We start from the raw sequence: 22958 nt of genomic DNA, 5'->3' as shown, positions 1-22958 counted from the left end.
ACTTGGAGGGGGGAAATGGGGTGCTGGCACCTGAAAGGGGGAGGGGAATGGGGTGTTGGCACCTAAGTGGGGGATGAGATTTTGGCTCCTGGGTGAGAAATGGGATGCTGTCACCTGAATGGTGTCGCTGGTCCCCGGAAGGTGCCAATACTGTATCCGTAAAGCAGAAACTTTTGTTTTAGGGGGCTGGGTACAGCCCAGAAGGTGGGAATTGTGTGAATGTGACTGACCTGGGTTCAATCCCTAAAGGCCCACCGTGATCCTTGAACACAGAGCCAGGAGTCTGCCCTGAGCACCATTGGCTAAGCCCTCCCCCATCACATTTTGTTCTGAAACATATTAAGTCTAATCAAAATAAAAGGTTCTTATAAAGAATTTCCCTCTTATGAACAGAATAGTTCATGTCTTCTGACAGTAATCTTTCATAGTTCTATCTGCCCCACACCTGGATTACAATCTAACGTGAGGGTAACTTTGTCTTCGCTCACTCATAAACATGTATAATTCATTAAAGGAAAAATTCTAGTGGGTCGAGTCTCCGTCCTACATTCCCAGGTGATGGGGCTAGTGGGCAGGGAAGCTGCCCTCTCTGGGCACGGAGTTCAGCTTCCCTTGGGATGTTGAGAGTTTGGGGCCATCCCAGGTGGTGCTCAGGGTGCCTGCTCTGTATCAGGACCACTCCTAGGGGTGACGTCACTTATCCCTGGCCTCTCCTGCCACATGAAGCAGGCTTTTTCTGCACAGAAGTACTAACTCTTGCAGGCATCTTCAAAGTGCGAAGGCGAGTGAGGCTCAGAGTCTGAGGGCAGGGGCAGAATTCAAAGTACATGCTCTTTCCATATTTGTCATTTTCAACAAATGACAAATAAAGACTGTGAGCCCCCCTCCCTACCTTCCTGCCCAACTGTCCGCTGTATGGCCTCTTTTCAGACTAAACTATCTTTGACCAGAAGTACTGGGAAGGAAAAGAAGTTAAGTATTTTATGGCCACTGTAACCTCCTTATTTGGATATGTTTCCCAAAAATAAGACAATGTGTACAAAGGGCAATGCAGAAAAGAAAGGAACTGAATCAACTGCTATACACTACATTGCAACACTGCTTATGGAGGCTTTATTCACTTAAAAATAAATATTGTGCTATAAAACCGTCAAACTAAAATCTGTAGTATACAGTAGGCGAGCACAAAGGCTAGCCAGCACAGTGTGTTTTGTTAGAGTAAACCATTTAAAATCAAAAGAGTATCATTGACTATCTACACCAGGCATATAGACTGGCACAAACAAACTCATGTCAAGGAGAAGGAAACAGTTCAAAGTTATGAGAGAAGCAACTTACTACAAATAAGAGTTTTTTGAGACTGATAGAGGTAAAAAAAAAAAAAAAGTTGTTTGTAAGGCTCTATTAAGTTTCTAACTTATTACCTGGTACGGAGCAGTTGCTAAATAAAATTTTGTTGGCAAGATTTTAGGCACTAGAATATACATATTTTACACAGTCTCTCATTTGAACAACTGCCTATTATTTTCTTTCTTCATTATTTTTGCTTCATTAACTAGTTATATATAATTTACATAATAAATTTATTCAAAAATTTTCAATAGGTATACAATTATGACATTTCATTAGACTGGATTCTAAGTTGCTTGGATGAGATTTATTTAAAAATCACATTAGCCAAGCAATGAAAAACATACACAATCAGTTCATAAGACACAACAAAAAATGAAAAAAAAAAGTGAGAGAAATGTCTGCAATCGAAGTTTATCAATAACCTCTTATATACACATATTATTCACAAACGGTTGAGTCCTTTTATGATCTTTTGTATGAGGTTCAGTTCAGAAATCATCATAACTTTCAATGATCTTTTCTTTCCCTGAACTTCATTATCCTTTAGTTGGGGAGAGAAAGAAGTCCATTTTCATCTGCTGTGTCTAAGATTTTACAGATCACTGGAGATTCAACCTAAAGAACAACACACCATGAAAAAGTTAAGCTGAACATGCACATAAGTATGATAAAGGTATACGAGTCTTTGTTCTGGATAAGTCATCCATGTTATTCCTTATTTTGGCAGGGGGAGGAGTGGGGTTGGGTCACACCTGACAGTGCTCAGGGCTTGCTCCTGGCTGAGCTCAGGGCTCACTCCCGGTGAGGCAGAGGGAACATGCGGGGATTGAACCTGGGTCGGTGGCCTGCGGGGCAGTAGATCTTACCTAAGTAGCTTACCGCCATACTTCTCTCTTTGGCCCAAGACATCTAGATCTTATACAACCAGAAATAGGGTACCACAGAATACCGACAGAACAGTTGTGCAATTCAAGGAAAAGACAAAGAAAGACATAACAAAGATGGTCCATGAAATGATCTGATGCTAAGATAATTGATGGACTGGCATAGCACAGGAAAGAATCAGAAGTTCAGCAGAAATGACCCAAACTGAAACAAGGAAGGTGAGAGTTAAAATAGAGCAGCTAAAATTTTGGGACAATTTCACACTTACATATTTGAGTCCCATAATTAAGAGGAGGAAAGAGGGGGGCAAGAAAAAATCTTTGAGGAGATAATGATTAATTTCCCTCCCAATACTGATAAATTATATCAAGAAACTCAGTGAATTTAAAATACAAAGAAAATCTCTAGTCACAACATTAAAAAGGCAGCACCATAGTTTCTGGAAAGAAATACTAGGTAAAAATCTTCATTACTTTGGGGCAGCAAAAAATTTTGGGACCAAAAAAAAACCTAACCAACAAAATTCAAATTTATTACATTTAAACAAACTTCTGTTCTTCGGAAGACATGAATAAAATGAGTATGGGAACAGAGAAGAGCTCAACAGAGAGTGACTGGCTTTGCACGCAGGAGGCCAGGGTTCTGTCCCTGGCACACATCTGGACCTGATGTCTGAGCACAGATCTGGGAGTACTCACATTGTCAGGTGTGGCCCCACAACAAACAACAACAAAAAGAAGGCAATGCCACAGCCTGGGGTGGGGCTGGGAACAGGGGGTGTGCAATGTAACACTAAGAATCTATAACTAGAATACATCTGAAATACAAAAACCCCACAAAACCCCCAAAATAAAACACCAAACAAAAAACCAATTAAGTAAAATAAAAACGAACTTTTAGTGGTGAGCAGTAGGAAAGTGAGAACAAGGTGATGAAGTGGGTGGAAGATGACCGTATGCTGAAAGGCCGAGGAAGATCTTTTTTCCTGCCTGGTTTGCTCTGGGGGCCACACCTGGTAGTTTCCAGGGCTGCTCTTGGCGTGGTGCTTGGAAGCTGTTCACGGCAGTCCTCAGGGTACCAAGAGGTACCAGGGAGTGAACCTGGACTCCCCGTACGCGAAGCATGCTCCTCAGGCCCAAGAGTTAGACTTTTAATGGTGAACTTAACATACAGTGATGTACACCTAAAACCAGTATAATGTTATAAAGCGGTTTTACTTAGAATAAAAGCAATAAGGAGACAACAGTCGAAATGTGTAGAAGACTGATCATGTGTGATGGCACAGCAGGGGACACTACCTGCCTTGCGAGTAGCCCTTGCTGTGAGCACAGAAAAGGGAGGTTCCCAAGAGCCAGGAGGAAGCCTAAGCATAGGCTGGGTGTGACTCCAAACACACAAACAAACAAAAGCAAAAGCATATGCCCATTCCCTCTGTGTTTCTGGAACACCCAGTGGTGCTGAGGGCTTAGGCCTGGCTGTGCCGGGCGTCACTCCTGGTGGCAGGGAGGACATGCAGGGCTGGGGACCGCCTGCAAGGCAAGCGGTTTAGCCTGTACTATCTCCCTGGCTCCTATTTAATTCCATTCAGATGGAATAAAAAAAAAGGCAAAAACAGGTCAGTGGTGACAAAAATCAGAAATGGTTTTTGGGTTTGAGTGTGTGGATGGAACAGAAGTAGGAGACAGGAAAATTTTCTGCAGTTAATTACATGAATATAAAATTTACCCCAATTTCATTGATCTCAACATTTGAATCATTGCTTCTTATATGTAAATTATACCCCAATTTAAAAGAAGATGGCAATTTTTACAAAGGTGGTGTGGGGGCTATACTAAACTTTGAGGAGTGATGAAGGACCTACCTAGACTTAATACTAAAAATCAAAAACATGGTTTAAAATGAAACTCAATCTTTTTTACTTACCCCAAGAATATACTGACAAGAATGAGGCTCTAACATATATACTGTAACAGCATGAGGAGAATCTGATTCTTTACACCTAAAACAGAGAGCACGTTAAGGCAATACCCAAACCATACACATTTATTTGGATTTTTTTTTCTTTTTTTGGGGGGTTTGTGGGGGCCATTACTTACAGTGCTTCAGGGCTATAGCTCCTGGCACTGGAACTAGGGGGCGAAACACTGCAAAGATTGGGCTCTAGCCCTTGACCCATCTCCCGACCCCAACAGGTATTTCTCCCGTAAGTTGTAAAATCGTGTGTGATTTAATAAATAATATTTACCAAGAATTATGTAAATAATTATAAAATTATATCAGCATTTTAGAATAAAACTAATCTTATAAACACCCATATAGAACTGTAATTGCAACTGCAAGTATAATCATAGATTTGTATACACTTTTGCCCACAGGTAGCAGACTAAGAAGAAAGTCAGAAGCATGACTTGGCCTGACTTGGCCTGACTTACTTTAGCTTCACAGTCACCTGTCTTGGTTTGTCAGTTATGTCACAAACATCTCCATTCCCATAAAAGTGTGACACCATCCTGAATCGGAGAAACACACAAGCTTTACTAAACTAAACCTTTTCCAATCCTAATTCACAATAATAATAAAGGGTGAGAAGATGGTTAAGGGTATCAGATTTTCGTTGGTTAAATATTACTTTAAAATACCAATTTTTAAGCTTCTGTGATGGAGAAGGTATTTCAGATTTTGTAACGAACATACAAAACTTTGGCATGTAAATTCTTTTGAGCTGCGGTCAACAGAGACCCTCAGGCTCATGAGAAACCTACCAATTCTTTACCTAGAAAAATAAGAACTGGAGGTAATTCCCAGAAAAGGGATTCTTATCATCTTATCAGAAATAAGAACAGGAGGGTGGGAGGGATACTGGGATCACTGGTGGTGGAGAATGGGCACTGGTGGAGGAATGGGTGACTGATCATTGTATGACTGAAACAAAAACAGGCACGTTTGTAAGTATGTAATAGTACCTCATGGTGATTCACCAATAAAAAAAAAAAGAAGTAAGAATGGAAGCAAACTACCCGTATGGCAAGGAAGCATCTATTATAGAGTGCTGGGGCTTTGTCATATAGTGCCCCATTTTGAAGAAAGGGTTCTTTTGGGGAGCAGAGGGGTGACGCAATGGACGGAACATGCACATGCCCAGGCAAGAGTTCAACCCCCGACATTTCAAAGGGTCCCTGATCCCTGAGTTCGGGGGGCAAGGGAGGGAAGGCCAGAGTATGGCCTTAAACAAAGTGCTCCTGGGATGCTCGAGGAAGCACGAACACAGCCCAGACGCTATCTCCCGTCCCCATCCCTCTCAGAAGCCCCCAGACCCTTACTCTCTGTTCCTAAGCTCAGCGATCCCTCATTTGGCCCCACTGGCCTGAGAATCTGCATCCCCAGGGATTCTCCGTAGGGATGTGACGTGACTGAGCAGATCAGGAACTCAGAGGGGCACTGGGAACTTTCTCCTCCACTCCCACAGCAGCAAATGAAACGCACCACAGTGACCCATCTCGGCCCTTCATTCTGACGCTCTACTGCTTCCCTCAGAAAGGAGATTGGAGCGAAGGACGCCCGAGGACATGGCCGGGGGCCCAACGTGCTCGGCCCTGCCTGTCAGCACTGTGAGCAGGTGCAGCGAGGAGGTCGCTCTACCTGACCGTCTGTGTGCCGTCATCCTGGAGGTGATAGGCGCGAGCCGTGTTCTTCTTGGCCCACTCGATGTGTTCGTCTTGGTTCCAGGTGCCCACCACCACAGAGGTTTTCCCACTGTCCTTGTCCTTTACATAATACAAAAACAAAAACAAAAAACCCACAAGAACACATTTGTGATTAAAACATTTATTATCAAGTAGAAATTTACACTTATAAGTTGAAGTTGTGTTCTTGTATCTATATATACAAAGGCTATGCGTGCTCAGAATTGATGTTAGCAAAACCCAACAAGTAGAAATTTAGTAGAAATTTCAGTTCTTTTTTTTTTCTTTTTGGGTCACACCCGGAGATGCACTGGGGTTACTCCTGGCTCTGCACTCAAGAATTACCCCTGGCGCCATAATGCCCAAAACTAGAAAGAGAGTATGGGGAATATTGTCTGCCATGAAGGCAGGGGGAGGGTGGGAAAGGGGGATATACCGGGGATATTGGCGGTGGGGAATGTGCACTGGTGGAGGGATGGGTGTTTGATCATTGTGGATTGTAACCCAAACATGAAAGCTTGTAACTATCTCACGGTGATTCAATAAAATTGAAAAAAAAAATTACCCCTAGCTGTGCTCAGGGGACATATGAGATGCTGGGAATTGAACCTGGGTCAGCTGCATGCAAGGCAAACGCCCTACACGCTGTGCTATCGCTCCAGCCCGAATTTTAGTTCTTACTGTCGTCTTCATTTCTGTTTTGTTTGGGGCCACGGGCCTTCGTCCTATCTCTGTGCTCAGGGTCACTTCCGGCGGGGGCTCAGGGAGCTGTGTGTGGTGGGGTCAAACCTGGCACAAGCCCTGCCTGCTGTGCTATCTCTCCTGACCTGCTCTTTCCTTTTTATTTTTTTTAATTTTGGGGGTACATTTGGGGATGCTCAGGGAACCAGGTGGTCATGGGGTGCCAAGGACTGAACCTGAACCGCATGGTGCCACATCTGTTGCTGTACTCAGACTGTCATCCTATTCACTGTCAAATGTGGAGCTGGAAATCGTGCCGGACTCCAGACTCCTTACTTCATACCACACTTGCTCAAATTCGATACATTCTGTCAAGAAACTCTTATCCCTGCCTCCAATTGTCTCTAGTGGTTCTTAAAACACCCCATTCTTCCTCAGTGGGCAGTCTCCTCTCCTCTCCTCTCTTCTCCTCTCCCCTCCACTCCTCTCCTCTCTCTCCCTTCCTTCTTTGCTTCTCCCCTTTCTTCCATTTAAAAAAAAAAATGGCACTAATACGCATCCATCAGAATTAAAAATCCTTACAGAGGCAGAGGCACAGCCTGGCGGAGCGCACTGTCTAGGCAGAGAGAGTGCTAACTGAGCGACTAGATTGAAGTTTCTAGGTAGACTGGAATCACAGCTCCACAGGGATATGGATCAAGACATTTAGTTATCCATTTGCACATGATTTTAGATAAGTCTCTCAATTTTTGCTTTTGTTTCTTCATTTTAGGATAACAATACCTCTTAAGTACTAAATGAAGATAGAATGAATCACTGTGGTATCAGAATCTATCTAGTATACAGCAACCACATCTATTAGCTTCTATTATTTTTTTATTACCCAAAGTTCCTAGCAGGGCCCTTGTGGAAAAATGTATGCAAGAAACAGCCATTTCTTGGGTTTGTTCTGGGGCGGTCTCAGTGCTTGGGTACCCTTCGGTTCGGTGCTCGGTGCTGAGGGGACCATGGCATGAAGAACATGTGCTCTACTTTTGTCTGTGTCCCTGGCCTCGAGACAGCCCCTGCTGACGGGACTGGAAACTGGCGATTATTCGACATGCAGATGCCCTGGCCTGCCCGCACAGAAACATGCTCTAGGAACATACTCCAGGACTGAGCACACTTCACCAGAGGAACTTATTTATTTGATTCTCATTCACTGCTTTTGCGTGCTGTCAGGCTCAAGGCCGGGACTCCTGCGTGCAAGTGATGGGCTTTCCCACAGAGTCCCAGAGAATTATTTCCAAATGCTCACTCAGATGCCATCAGAGGGAAAACTGGACAAAAAACCCTCAAAAGTTTATTAGAGGTTTGATTAAATAGACTATAAATGTTTTTCTTTATTAATCTTTGTCTTCTGGGCCACACTTGGTGATGCTCGGGGCTTACTCCTGGACCTGCACAGAGGAATCCTGGCAGGCTCAAGGGATCAAATGCCAGGGGGCAGACCCAAGGTGGCATGTGCAGGGCAAGTGCCCTACTGCTATCCTCTCTCTGGTCCCAAACACCGTAAATTTAGATATGAAAAGGAGGAAAACCCCCGTTGCTGACATGGGAAGCTCCAGTCTGCTTGCTGAGCGGGAGAACAGGGCAAGGAGTGGGCTTTGTAAGACCTTCTGTGGCACTCAGGGCAATGCCAACACTTACACGTATGCTTGATTTTCATTTGGGGATAGAGGGTTTATTTACTAAGACAGCAGTTACTTCTGAGATGTAGGATAATAGTGGGGGGGGGGGGGCGAAAAACTTCCTGCATGTTTAAAAGCCACTGCGGGAGAGGCTGGGACATAGGCCCAGGGGAAGCCTCGGCACCAGGCATGCTCCCCTGCACGCTGCCGTAGTCCTTCCTGGGCACAGAGCCAGGAGCAGCTCCTCATCGCCACTGGCAGTGCCCGCATGTCCCCCCCTGCCCCCCTAGCCACCAAGCACGGTCTGGGCCATGCTTAGGTGATATCTGAAAGCAATCTTTCTGTATAAATAAGTGTAATTAAAAACAATATTCACAAAGCAGCAGATAAAGGGAAACACACCAAAATGTAACTTCTTAGGCTAAGGGAAGAAACATTCCAGTGCCTCACAAATTCGGGGTGCTTTAAACATGCACGGAATGATCTTTTCCCATATGACACAGCTTGAAATTTAAGAACAGCTTAAAAACATCTCAAAGAAGGCAAACAAAGTATTTTTATATTTCCTTGTGATTATTTCTTTTACTCAATAAAAATCTTTTTAATTTAGTCAGTTAATAGCAATTAAAATTTGTTGTCAGTGTCTAGCAAGTTTTCCATACCAAAGTACAACTGTAAGAAAATTACTGAGAATGGGGCTGGAGCAATAGTACAGTGGGTAGGGCATTTGCCTTGCACGTGGCCGACCTGGGTTCGATTCCCAGAATCCCATATGGTCCCCCGAGGACTGCCAGGAGTAATTCCTGAGTGCATGAGCCAGAAGTAACCCATGTGCATCTCGCCGGGTGTGACCCAAAAAGAAAAAAAAAATTACTGGGGCCTGAACTTGAGAATTTAAGCACTTAAGTCTAGTGAGGAGGAAATAAAATAATAGCTAATTAATGAAATTATAATAATAAAAGGCTGGTATCTTTTTTTTTTTCTTTTTGGGTCACACCTGGCGATGCACAGGGGTTACTCCTGGTCTGCACTCAGGAATTACTCCTGGCGGTGCTCAGGGGACCATATGGGATGCTGGGAATCGAACCCAGGTCGGCCGCATGCAAGGCAAACGCCCTACCCGCTGTGCTATCGCTCCAGCCCTAAAAGGCTGGTATCTTAAAACTTATGTTAAATTTACTGACCTGGTATCTTTTTTAACTAAGAAAAAAAGCACACTTAACTCTTTTACTAACTCTAGTGATAATATACTATCTTCTCATTCATTTTGTTGATTTTTTTTTCAGTTAAAGCTAGAGGTTAGTCATAATAGCTTGTTATTTCTCCAAGCTTGTAAAGATATAGGAACGTCAGCTTAAGAGTACTGCTAGTTTCTATTTTCTTGAATTTACACACAGTCTGATTAGTATGTTCATATTAAAATCCTTCGTACTTTCATACTTAAAAGTAACACCAGTGCCCCTCTTTATGTCTACAAAGGATTTGAGGCTTCATTTCCCTGAGAGCAGAGACAGCGCGAATTATTCTGTACCTCGTGGTACTGATGGACGTGTTTGCCGTAGCAGAACTCGTACTTCCACCAGCCGACGCCCTAGAGGAAAGGAAACAGAACCACTCATGAGCCGAGAAAGGGAAGAAAGACGGCTGCCTCGATGCTGCCACAAGAAGTGACAGAAATACCTGCAAATCTAGTGCTATGGCTGGAAATCAAGAATCATCACGTGAAACTGAACCTAGTACACCCTGTGCGAGACTCCCGAGAGCTCCTATGAGTCAGGGAAACCCTACCTCAGGGAAGTCCTTCTAACACCAGTGTTATCACCCACCGGCTGCTTCCTGGCAAGCAAAGGTCACTTCTCAGCTTGTAAGGAAAGGCAACGTAATAGGCATAGGGTAGATTACAGCAAGATGCTAAGAAATGTCCACTGGCGGCTTCTAGAATTGTCTTTTCTCTACAGATGAAATTTGTTTTCAGTGCTATTAATGTCCCGTGTTTACATGACTGATAAATAAGAATTATTAAGATAAAAATTTAAACCAAAGTTTTACTTCTCACCCCATGAAAACAGTAAGACCCACTAAGGAACTCTTTTATGAGCTGGTCATCTGTCAGCTTGGAAATGTGGGTTGTTCCAACGGTGAGCAGAGGCTGAGAGCCAACAGCAATAGGTTTATGGATTGCTGGGAATTTCTCTTCCTTAGTTGATTGCAGATCTTCCTAAAATTAATTATAAAAAAGTTCTAATAACTTCCATGCCACATTTAGTTGTCTACTACTTTAACTTATTTAAAAACTATATACAACGTGGAAATTATGGGTTGCCCACTCATTTTGAAGGCATTATAAGCAAATTTTGCAACACTTAATAGATGAGAGTAAGTTAGATAAATACTAGTTCCCTTTACCAGTCAGGGATAAGCTGGCCATTCCTGTCTGTCACTAAGGACCCAGCAACTTGTTTACACAGGAAGATCTGGGCAATGTGGTTACTGTGGGTAAAGAGGGCGACAGAAGAGAAAACATGAAACTAAGAAGTTGGAAAGTATGTGGGAGTTTTAGGAAATTCTAAGTTTCTTATAATAGTAGGGGCTGGAGCACAGAGGGTAGGGCGTTTGCCTTGCACGCGGCTGACCTGGGTTCAATTTCTTTATGTATCTTGGAGAGTCTGGCAAGCTACCAAAGTATCCCACCCCCATGGCAGAGCCTGGCAGCTACCCGTGGCGTATTTGATATGCTAAAAACAGTAACGAGTCTCACAACGAAGATGTTACTGGTGCCCGCTAGAGCAAATCGATGAGCAACGGGATGACAGCGATACAGTGACAGTAAAACAGTGATATGTATATTGGTTTATAATATATATTTTGTATAAAAAATAAACCAATATATATTATTTCTTATATACTATATATATACTAAATACCAATATAGTATAAATACTGTATTGGTTATGTAAAAAATTCAAAAGCACGCGTGTGCAGAAGGGGGTGATGTGTGTATGTTGGTTTCGGGCTCTCGGGGCATCTCTCTCTCTCTCTCTCTCTCTCTCTCTCTCTCTCTCTCTCTCTCTCTCTCTCTCTCTCTCTCCCTCCCTCTCTCCCTCCCTCCCTCACATTCGGTGCTCTCAAACTGCTGTGTATGGACCAGATTGAGATGACTCCTCCTTGTGCTCTGCTTCTGTGTGTGCCGCTGTACTCTCTTTTGTCTGTGAGATCTGCTCAAGGGCGGGATCCCATCCAGGGTGTGTCACTTTCTTCCATCCTCAGCTAGTAATCCACTCAAATAATTATAGTACATTTACTTCTACTATTTCTAGCAATGTCAGTCTATATGAGCACAGTAAGAGATATATCAAACTTTGTTTTTTCCTGAGGACATTCACTATATATTCCAGACCACAGTCCTCAGGCCAGGTTAGTCTTCCTAACCCCAGCAGGGTCCTAGTCTCATCATTACTTTTGGATCATGACAGCATTTCTCTATGACCATGCTCTCAACTTATAGTTGAGTACTGTGGTGCTTTGGCCTGGCCCATTTTGATGCCAGGGTAGCTCACAGCTTGCCCTGGGTCCATTCTGTCCCTCGTTGGGACCCTGCTTTTGGGGTGGTAGGAACTAAGGGCAACTGAGTCGAGAAAGCAGGTGCCCAGGCGTAAATATTATTGGAGTCAATCAGCTCCCAAGTTCCAAAGCATAATATTAACTGTCTTCCTGTGTCCATACAGAAAGGACATTGCTTTAAGGTAAACTAAGTTCCCTGCGACAAGGCTGAAAGACAAACCCTATGTTACCCTACAGGCTATCTATGCTATAATAAAACCTCTATAAATATAGAGGTGTTTAGAAAACACCTTATTTATTTATTTACTTAGAAAACAATTTCTAAAAATTGTTTACATATATTTGGGGGTGGGCCATGCGTGGCAATGCTCAGAGTTATTCCCAGTTCTGCACTCAGGAAATACTCCTGGCGGGTGCTCAGGGGATCATATGGGGTGTCAAGGATCAAACCTGTGTTGGCCACATGAAAGGTGAGCGCCCTTCCCGCTGTACTATCTGGCGCCCCAGATATATATCATGAGCATCATTAACGGATTAAATCCCAAGTTGTCTTTCAATTAGAAAGAGCATTTGATTGGCTGTGTGAAAATAAAGAAAAGGCAGTGTGAAGAGACTAGTGCAGTTTCTGGTTCCTGGAAATGATGAGGTATTGTTCGAGGAACAGACTGTATCTGAATCCCATTAGGAAGAGAGCAACATCATTGCAGAGGGTGAGAGTCAGCCAGGAGACAGGCATAAAGCAACAGGTTTCTGTGTGGGATAGCTGAGTACAGTGCTTTAAATGCAATGGGTAGGGCAGCCCAAAGGCTGCAGGTCATGTCCCCAGGAACTACACGGTCCACTGTGTGTCACTGCATGTGGCTACGATGGCCCAAGTATTACATGGTCCAGGCTGCAGTGCACCTCAAGGCCCAAGCACTGGACTTTGGACCCCACAGACCTGGTCTCCGGCTGCTTCGGCACTGTTAGGAAGCCACCGTCTCTGCCCCCACTCACTGGGGAAAGCAATGGACGGGACAAGGGCCAGTGTGAAAGAGAAAAATCGGTCCCCCTGGGATTGCTTAAGTGACTGTATTGGACGGAGAGAGGGAAAGGAGACAGTGTACCAAAGAGCAAAGGCGCCACAGATCAGGCTCTAGGGGCAGAATGTGTTGATTCTGATCAATAACTCATCACCTGTCACTGCCCTCACCGCGACCCCCCCAGCCTCAGTTTCCTAATCTGTCAGGAGGGATACTTAAGCTGGTCAGAAAGACTCTCAGTGGGCTGAGCAGTGCCCTGCATGAGCACCCCCAGGGGTGACTCCGAGCACGGAGCTGGGGACAGTGCCAGAGCACCACTATGTGTGGCCCAGGCCCCACTGCCCCCAAACAGAACAACTGCCACCAAACGGAGGGGCAATGCAGACAGGCCTGTGGCTTCCTGAGCTGAGACAAGGTTCCCTACGCAGCAGCCTCTGTTAGTGGAGTCTGAGCTGAGGAGCAAGGTCAGTGCTGACGGGTCTCTGGAAGCCCCGGGAACTACAGCAGATGTTTAAAGAATGGGCACAGATGAGCTACTTAAGAAAACACCACACGGGGCTGGAGACGGCACGGCGGGCTCACTGTCTGCCTTGCACACGGCTGTGCTGGCTTTAGTGCCTGCCCGAAGTGATTCCCGAGTGCTGAGCTACGATTGACACTTTCCTTTGGTGCTAAAGTGCTAAGCAGGTCAGCGAGCCAGTGGAGGGAAGGAGCTTGTCTTCCTGGGCTGGCCAGCCTGGCTCCTGGCGCCCACCTACAGCACCACCGGGAGGATTCCTGAGCACAGAACCAGGAGTAAGCCCTGAGCACAGCTGGGGGAGTCTGACCCCCCAAACAACAACATAATTATAATCAATAAAAGATGGCAGCAACGGACAAAACTATGAGAATTTTGACTTCTTAAAGTCAAATTTGCTGATGTAGGAAGGAGAATGATCTGGGAGTTTAGGCTTCACATATCAAGTGCTGTGTGTGATAAAGAATGTCATACATATGCCGAGTAGAGAGCTGAAGGGTCACGACTATCAGGATGGCTTTAGTGCCGGGAATGGACAAGACACTAGGAGAGAGCCCTGAGGGTTAGCTGGGAAATCAAGGCAACTAGCTCAAATTAAATCATGGGGATGTAAAGTTTTATATTATTATGAAATCACTGTTTTTTTTTTTTTTCTTTTTGGGTCACACCCGGTGATGCTCAGGGGTTACTCCTGGCTCTACACTCAGGAATTGCTCCTGGCGATGCTCGGGGGACCATATGGGATGCTGGGAATCGAACCTGGGTATGCCGTGTGCAAGGTAAATGCCCTACCCACTGTGCTATCACTCTAGCCCCGGAAATCAGTGACTGTTAGACTGCAAAGTAAAAGAAGGACTAGAAAAAATAACAACAAACTGAAGGCTGGGGTGTAGCTCAGGCAGTTCCTGGGTGAGAGCCTGGGATAGAGCCTGGGACAGACCCTGGGATAGAGCCTGGGACAGAGCCTGGGTTAGAGCCTGGGATAGAGCCTGAAACAGATCCTGGGTTAGAGCCTGGGATAGAGCCTGGGATAGAGCCTGGGACAGACCCTGGGATAGAGCCTGGGTTAGACCCTGGGTTAGAGCCTGGGATAGAGCCTGGGATAGAGCCTGGGACAGACCCTGGGTTAGGGCCTGGGATAGAGCCTGGGATAGAGCCTGAGACAGATCCTGGGTTAGAGCCTGGGATAGAGCCTGGGATAGAGCCTGGGACAGACCCTGGGTTAGAGCCTGGGATAGAGCCTGGGAAAGACCTTGGGTTAGAGCCTGGGATAGAGCCTGGGATAGAGCCTGAGACAGATCCTGGGTTAGAGCCTGGGAGAGAGCCTGGGTTAGAGCCTGGAATAGAGCCTGGGATAGACCCTGGTTAGAGCCTGGGATAGACCCTGGGTTAGAGCCTGGGACAGAGCCTGGGTTAGAGCCTGGGATAGAGCCTGGAATAGACCCTGGGTTAGAGCCTGGGATAGACCCTGGGTTAGAGCCTGGGACAGACCTTGGGTTAGAGCCTGGGATAGAGCCTGGGATAGAGCCTGAGACAGATCCTGGGTTAGAGCCTGGGAGAGAGCCTGGGAAAGACCCTGGGTTAGAGCCAGGGATAGAGCCTGGGATAGACCCTAGGTTAGAGCCTGAGATAGAGCCTGGGTTAGAGCCTGGGGTAAACCCTGGGTCAGAGCGTGGGATAGAACCTGGGTTAGACTCAGAGATAGACTCTGGGATATACCCTGGAATAGATCCTAGGTTAGACCCGGCAGCACAAATAAATAAATGAAAAGAAACTTAAAATTCTGAGTCAGGAAAACAAGAAACAAAACCCTCTGTAATACTACAGAAACCAAATATTGATATATGCTCTGAAATTTTTGGGGAAAAGCCCTGAAAATAGTGTCAAAAAATTCTCATACCTCTTTATTTCTCCTGAAAGGCACTCTCAGTATTTCTTCCTGCTGTTCCAATTGTCTCAAGGTGAGGGGCTTAAATGGTGATCCTGGCAGTGACTGGCAAAATATGTCATTCACAGGAGATGCTCTGAATCTGTAGGAGGGACAAATAACTAGAGCTAAGTATCAAACACTTCAGAGCATGCATGTATGTTATACATAATATTATAATACTTAATACTTAAACATCCAATCCCCATCCTACCTATATTTAGGATGGCTGCACAAGAGTGGGGTCAAAATGACAACTTCATATTCACAAGTTGTGACTTCGGCTACTGAGAGGATTTCATGCTTGGACTCCGGATGACATATGTACATGACAGTACTTGATCTGGGCCGGTTTTGTTTCAAACTACAAGGCGTCCCATTTCCCATTCCCACAGGGTAGTACGGTGTCATCTGACCTTCAATGTTTTTAGTAGGAATCTTAAAAAAACAGTGTAAGACAGAGTTTTTATTAGAAGTGGAGGTGGGGTTAAGGATAGGAGAAGCACTTATATTGAAAGGAATAGAACCATTTTATTTATAAACCAAAAGATAACATTTCTGTATAGTTGGTAAATCCCCCTTCTACTATTCTTTTGATTCCTAAATTTTTAGTTGAGCAAGCACATGCTTTAAGAGAAAACAATCTTTTATTTGGTGCTAAAACTGAAATGTTAAGTAGGGGCTGGAGATATATTACAGTGACACTTGTCTTGCATAGGGCCCACCTGGGTTCGATCTTGGGCACCACTCAGTGGTCCCCCTGAGCACAGCCAAGAGTAAGCAAGCTCTGAGCATTACCAGGAGTGGCCCCCAAGTAATAACAACAAAACAGAAATAATGAAACATTAAGATGAATAATTCATATAAAAGACTCATTATCATGATTAATATAAATATTTTTGGCAGTTCTAAAGAGGGAGTTTAAAATACAGAAACCTCTTGTACTATGAGAATTTTTCTTTCTCTTTGGGCAGTGCTTGGGGGTTACTCTAACCTCCACACTTGGAATTACCTTAGTGGTGCATGAGGAACCGTATCATATGGGATGACTGGGATCAACCTGGATGGTTTCGTGCAAGCAAGCGCCCTACCCTCCGTACTGGACCATGGTTAGAGAGTTCTTCACTACATCCTCAGTGAATGACTGTTTAGAGGACACATACTAAAACTCGAAGTTTGATTTGTCAAAAACGGAATTAAATAGAGAAACATAATCCTCTAAACCAGGAATGTAATTGCTATGCAGGTTCACTGCTTTGATTACTTTTGTTCCATTACTAATAGTAAAAGATACACTTTCCAGCATATGAACTCAGATACATCTATTCAAGGGAAGCAAAACACAAATGAAATTTTCATGGGCTGGGGTAATAAGAGATGAAGAGTATAATTAGTAAAGACTTAGTTTTCACAGCTATAAAATACAAGAAAATCTAAAGTAAGGACTGAAAAAGACAGTGTTAACAATATGTCCAAGCAATCTCTTTGGAGGTAGGAACTCATGTTGGATCACTTTGGCACCACGTTCCCAAAAATTAAAAACAAACAAACTTCTAGGGAAAAATATCTTGAGATTTCTTTATGTTTTCATGCTTGTGTGCCATTAGAAAATCCATTAAAAATATTTCTCTTGAGCCACACCCAGTGCTCAGGGCTTTATCTTTGCTGTGCGCAGGGCTCCCTCCTGGCTGACTCTGCTGTACTGGCCCTACATCCAAATTTTGAGTTTATTGGTTTTATGACTGACCAAATTTCAACTTTTGTCACTTTAAAAGTAGAGTAATATATATTCATATGTTCTCTAGGAAGAATCAAGCATTGACTTTTATAAAATACCCCGCGCAGTATTTAGCTTAGAACTGAGGCACAATAAATGTTAGTTTCCTTTCCTTGACCTTGTTTCCTCCTATCATTTCACACTTTCAATTCCATCCTTCTATTTCCCCAAATCATAGTAAATAAACAATTCATCTCAAAGGCAGTTTGAAACATTAAAATATTTAAAATACAGCCATGCTATTTGTATCTCTCCAAAGGATTTAGCTTATCTAACGTCTACCAATCTTTTAAAGGTATGGGCATTATTTCAAAATCATTTTGAGGCCGTTAGCCTTCACTTTGATTCTAATTGTCATTAGTATATTAACTACTTACAGAAATACTCTGTTAACAGTTAAACCATGGGAAATCTTAGGATTCCAAAAGCACCTGTTGAGCTCACACAGGCATTTAAAATTCGGTAGTGTATGCTTTGTACTTATGAGGTTCTGGGTTCAAACTGTGGAATCCCTATAAATTCTTTTTAATTTCCAATGTTTTCGCAAGAAAATATTTGTAATGCAAATAATTTTATCCCTCCCCTTCCTTTTGCCAATTGACGTTGATTGGCCGGTGGGGTTTTGCACACAGGCCTGGTTGTGGGTGGGCACCGGTTTGACTTCCGGTGAATGGCGGGGGCCCGCACTCTCAAGGCTCAGCGTTCTGGTTGTGCTGCTTCTGGGAGTCACAGACACTCGCCCTGGCCCGGCACTCCTGCAGTGTTAGGCTGAGCGGCCTGAAGACTCGTGTACCCGTCTGTGGTGCTCACATCCGGTCACAGAGGTGCCAGGCTGTGCTTGGGATGCCGGGATCTGGACTTAGAACTGAGTGCTTACAAAGCGGATGCTCTGAGCTACTGCATTACTCCTCTGGGCCTCAGGTTCTCTTAAAAGATTATTAGGTCCCGTAAGGACTCATCCTTTTAAAGCAAACATATTTTTCAGTTTTTAAGTATGTATTCACGTTCAATAGCTGTTTATGAAGTGGATGCGTTCTGTTTAGCTATTTGCTTTGTACTCTAGGGTAGAGAGATGTAAACCATTCCGTGGTTCCAGATTGCATTCTTGTAACCTACTACATTCTTGGGAGTTTGTTATTTGCACATATATGTTATCTCATTTGCCCATAGGAAATAGGGCTCAAACAAAGAAAAATGCAGAAGCTCATATTATGTTGTTTTTCCAACTTAGAATGTCTGCTAACACAGGAGTGATTTAATGCTAGTATAGGCACTTTCCCAGATACATCACTGCTAGATTTATTTGCTTTTGTCTGATCTTTAAATTTTATTTTTGTTTTTGAGCCACACCTGATGATGCTCAGGGTTTACTTCTGACTCTGCACTCAGGAATCTTTCCTGGTGGTGCTCGGGGAACTATACAGTACGCTGGGGTGTGAATGGAAGCCGGCCATGTATGAGGCAAGCTGCCTACCTGCTGTACTATCACTCTGGTTCCTACTTTTAGATAATTTAAAAGGCAAATAAATTTTACAGCAACTTTTGTGAGAAAAACGTAAAATATGAAATGAAAAAAAAATACAAAAATGAAACTTTTATTTCAATACCTTTGAGGTATTTGATAGTTAAGGAACACATAGCTATATTTGTTTAATTAAGTATAAATTCATACCTCACTAACAATAGATGTTATGAGTGAAAAATCAACATTTATCACTTGCCTCTTTTGATTTTTCTTTTTCTTCTGCTTCTTGTTCTGTGGAATATAAGGGCACGGTAAGTGTAAAGAATAAGATTCAAATGACTAAGTTTTCAATCAATGTTATACTCTTTCTAAAGATGACTCAAAAATCTTACAATTTTTGGCAAAGTTTTTAAAATTTATTTTGTTTCAGTTAGGCATGCTTCAGCCTTATGCTTTACTGCGAATGAGTCTATTTTAAGTCCGAAGTGGCCCTACCGGTTTCCTTTGGGCAATCAGTATTTTTTAATTTATATCCGGTGATGCTGGGCTTCTGGGTGGCCAGGCACATGCTCTTGCCCTGTGCCTTGCACAGCTCTGGCCCTAAAGTTTCCTTTGGAAGAAATTTTCTTTTGAATTCCCCTTCCCTTCTGACTTCAGCTGCTTCGAGGAGCTGGGGTTCGAGTATCATCTGGCGGTGCTGCTTGAGATGCCTGGCCGAGCTCCCCCACTGCTGCACATGAGGGCCAGGGGTGGGGCTGATGGCCTAACCCCTGCAAGGAGGGTGCATTCTGCCACGAAGCCGGCCCAGAGCCCTCATCGACATTTTCTGGTTGTTTTTTCTGGGCCATATCTGGACCCCAGTGGTGCTTGGGGGCAGCTCCCGGTGACGTACAGGTGGGATCCTCCCATGCAAAGCACGTGCTGGGGCCCTGAGCTCCACCCCAGAGCTCACTTCAGTGAGAAGCTGAATTTTAAAGTAGTTGGTCCATCTGAGTAATATAAATGAACAGAAACGTTTCGCAATTTGAGGGATCAAACCAAACCACATGCCTATTTTCCCTATATATTTTTTTGCTTGGGGTCAGAGAGATAGCACAGTGGGTAGGGAGCTTGCCTTGCATGTGGTCGACCTGGGTTTGATCCCCGAGCACTGCTGGAGTGATCTTTGAATGCAGAGACAGGAATAAGCCCTAAGCACTGTTGGGTATGGCCCCAGAACAAAAACAAGAGACGCAAATAAAAATATTTTTGCTTAAATATAATAGTAGAAATGTACAATGTTTCTTAAAGCAGAAATGAAAAGCTCTTTGTAAAAATTTCTGAGAGATTGCTATGAAATTTAGTGTTTTAAAATTCATCATCTTCAATAAAATCTTTTAAATTCCGATGAGAACATATATTTGACATCATATTCCAATAGCACTATAAAATCATTCTGTAGAAACAAACCTTTTTCAGACAGAAGGTTCTTAGCCAACATATTTCCAAGGTAGTATTCATGAATATTTACTTTCTGTATTTAAAAATAAAACAGAAACATATAAATATTTTGAAATGACATTTCTTAAAAACACAACATTGATATCAATCTTAGTATTAAAATTATTTTACAGTGCTTTATCATTCATACCCTTAAGAAAAACATACCTGCCCACTTTCTTTCTCTTCATGGTACTGCCGGATGTGTTTCCCGTGACACACTTCGTAAGTCCAGTAAGACTCAATCTAAGCAAGATGGAGGGATTTGGACACGGTCAGTGGTCTGGGGAGAGAGTCTGGGCACTCTCTGTCCTGTCCAAACCTCAGACCACGGGAATGCCAATGCACCAGGGTCTGGGATCACTGGCTACCATGGCCATGGCTAGCCAAGAACCGCAGGGAGGGCCCCCACCCCAATATAAATAAGCCAAATAATTCAAATCCATTACTTTCTTTTTTTCCATTTCAAATATTTAAATAGATTTCCAAAAACTTCACACATTTTCATTAAGTTATATGTATAATCATGGCTCAGAACAATTGGAAACTGCTGAAGTCTCTTCATTGTTTGCAGTGTATAGTGGTATGTGAGAATTCTTCAAAAGAAAGTACCGAGGGTCTACAATGACCACTCAGTTTAGGAATCATTTCTGTTGTAGTCCAGAAAAAAATAGATTTTTTTTGAGTTAAAATTGTACATATGGAGGCTGGAGCAATAGCACAGCGGGTAGGGTGCTTGCCTCGCACGTGACCGACCCGGGTTCGAATCCCAGCATCCCATACGGTCCCCTGAACACCACCAGGAGTAATTCCTAAGTGCAAAGCCAGGAGGAACCCCTGTGCATCATCGGGTGTGACCCCAAAAGAAAAAAAAGTTGTACATGCAGAGACTTTTTCTACTGGGGGGAAGGGAATTGGGACCCTACCCAGGCAGCGTTTGGAGGGGCCATGTGGTGCCTGGGATTCTGCATGCAAAGCATTAAGCATGCACTCCAGCCCTCTGCACTATTCTCTCAGACATGAAAAGCTTCCCTTCCTTCCCTGAAAAACATTCCAAACAGTTTGATAACCAGTATTACTTGGTACTGTAAAAACCCAGTATCATACAGGAATTTACATGAGCAAAATACTACTAAGCAATATCTTAACTGTATAACTTAAAATTTGAGTGACATAAAGTAAAATGAAATGCAAAATTATTTTTTGGGGTTAACTGATTGTTGACAGTTATTTTCTGGTTATCAAGTGAATGTAGAACACTTACCCTGTAAGAACAACTGCTTTGCTTAAACAGTGGTTCCAGCAGCTCTCTTGGATTAGGGCCTTTATAATCCTTTTCTTCTTCCTAAAAAAGAATGAGAGTTTAATATTTAACAATTATTTTAGATCTCACCCAACTTTACTGTTTGGGTAATTATTCATCAGTCAAATCACAAATGTTTGGAAATGAAAAATGAAAGGGGGAAAAAGGGCAAAATCTCTAATAGAATCCTATGATATGTCATTCCTTTCAAAATATTTAAAGTATAAAAAATGGAGCCACAGAATATTTTTCTATTCTTTCTTCTCCTAAAGGGGGATTTAGAACATTAGTTCTCAAGATAATTTTCATAAATCTATTTTGGGATTTTTAAGTGCTTCAATCCCAAAAATTCTATAGCTACAGAACTTTCAGAATTTTCAATCTTGCAGAATATACTAGAAAGTTTAAAGGTACTTCTCAGTTCTTCAGTTTTACACTTCAGATTTGAATGCCAAATATGTATATGACTGGTTGTATCTGTGTTAAAGATGTAAAACAAAATGAAACAGAAAGCTTTCTTGCACTGATTAAAAATTTGAACAAAACCTAAGGAAGATTCATTGAGTTTGATTCTTTTCATTTACAGATTGTGAAAATATTGTATAATAGGCTCAATGAATTGAGTGGAAGAATTGCGTTTTGGATTGGTCCAGGTTCCACAGCTGACTATAGCCTCTACCTCAGCCTCCTGGCGCCTAGGCCGGTGTCCTGTCCACTCTACCATGCTGCCTCTCCTGTTCCATCTTCCAAGAAGTCATTGCCTTGAAGGATGGATAAGAGGCAGTTAGGGCATTTTAGGAGGAAGAAACGGGCATGAGCTAAGGTATTGAGAAAGCAAAGGGGACCTCTAGGTTTATGAGAAACTATTCATAAAAAAAAGTCAAATATACACATAAAATTTCTCTTCAGAACCCCCATTTTTATGACAGTAAACAAGCATGGAATTTGACTTTCATCCAAACCATTAATAATTAGAGGCTGATTTTTCCAAGCTGAACTGTAAAATCAAAGAATTCAGGGATGAAACAGGTAAAATATGGTAAAGGAGGATTATTGGAAACTTGTCTTTTAATTAATTTTAAAGAGTGTGGTTGCAATAAATACCTTTGGTGACAGGGACTATTAATATGTTTATTCAAACTTACCTCATCTCCACTTGTTACAAGGGGAAGAATACATTTGTATTTTTCTTTATGTGTAGTTGTCATGATGACATAATTATCTTCTTTATACAAAACTCCAGTTGTAGGCTAAGAAGAAAAAAAATGTTTATTACTTTTTCTAAATTGTGCTGCATTGAATATTCCCTATCCTAGGTGAAATGAACTCATTTCAACAGATGATTTTATTTTATTTTATTGCGTTTTTTTTTTTTGGGGGGGGGTCACACCTGGCGATGCCCAGGGGTTACTTCTGACTCTGCACTTAGGAATTATTCCTGGCGGTGCTCAGGGGACCATATGGGATGCTGGGAATTGAATCCAGGTTGGCCGCTTACAAGGCAAATGCCCTACCCACTGTGCTATTGCTTCAGCCCCATCAATAGATGATTTTATTTATTTATTTTATTTGTATATCACATGAGGTACAGTTACAAATTTACTCACTTTCGTGTTTGCAATTCAGACATACAGC

At 43.0% G+C, this 22958-nt stretch overlaps 1 protein-coding gene across 2 annotated transcripts in view; it reads right to left on the bottom strand.

Moving 5' to 3' along the window:
* Positions 1-1086: 1086 nt before the first annotated feature.
* Positions 1087-22958, bottom strand: part of ERLEC1 (endoplasmic reticulum lectin 1) — a 29727-nt gene continuing 7855 nt past the window's right edge. The window contains exons 2-15 of one of the 2 annotated variants that reach the window (XR_008627207.1): positions 22469-22573; positions 21285-21365; positions 20189-20266; positions 19991-20054; positions 18798-18832; positions 15514-15737; positions 15273-15402; positions 10329-10490; positions 9804-9863; positions 5878-6002; positions 4671-4748; positions 4162-4237; positions 3251-3421; positions 1087-1968 (exon numbers count right to left, since the gene is read on the bottom strand). Coding sequence is in view for 1 of the 2 variants with exons in the window: in XM_004615824.3 (XP_004615881.3) it covers positions 1897-1968; positions 4162-4237; positions 4671-4748; positions 5878-6002; positions 9804-9863; positions 10329-10490; positions 15273-15402; positions 15514-15737; positions 18798-18832; positions 19991-20054; positions 20189-20266; positions 21285-21365; positions 22469-22573 (1290 nt within the window). In the remaining variant the exon portion in view is untranslated. The remainder of the gene's footprint in view (positions 1969-3250; positions 3422-4161; positions 4238-4670; positions 4749-5877; positions 6003-9803; positions 9864-10328; positions 10491-15272; positions 15403-15513; positions 15738-18797; positions 18833-19990; positions 20055-20188; positions 20267-21284; positions 21366-22468; positions 22574-22958) is intronic. The other variant, XM_004615824.3, reaches the window with a different exon arrangement.

Source organism: Sorex araneus, chromosome X, assembly GCF_027595985.1.
Source record: "Sorex araneus isolate mSorAra2 chromosome X, mSorAra2.pri, whole genome shotgun sequence".
Classification (NCBI taxonomy): domain Eukaryota; kingdom Metazoa; phylum Chordata; class Mammalia; order Eulipotyphla; family Soricidae; genus Sorex; species Sorex araneus.
The sequence above is the reverse complement of the archived record's forward strand: the minus strand, read 5'-3'. Positions and strand labels throughout refer to the sequence as shown.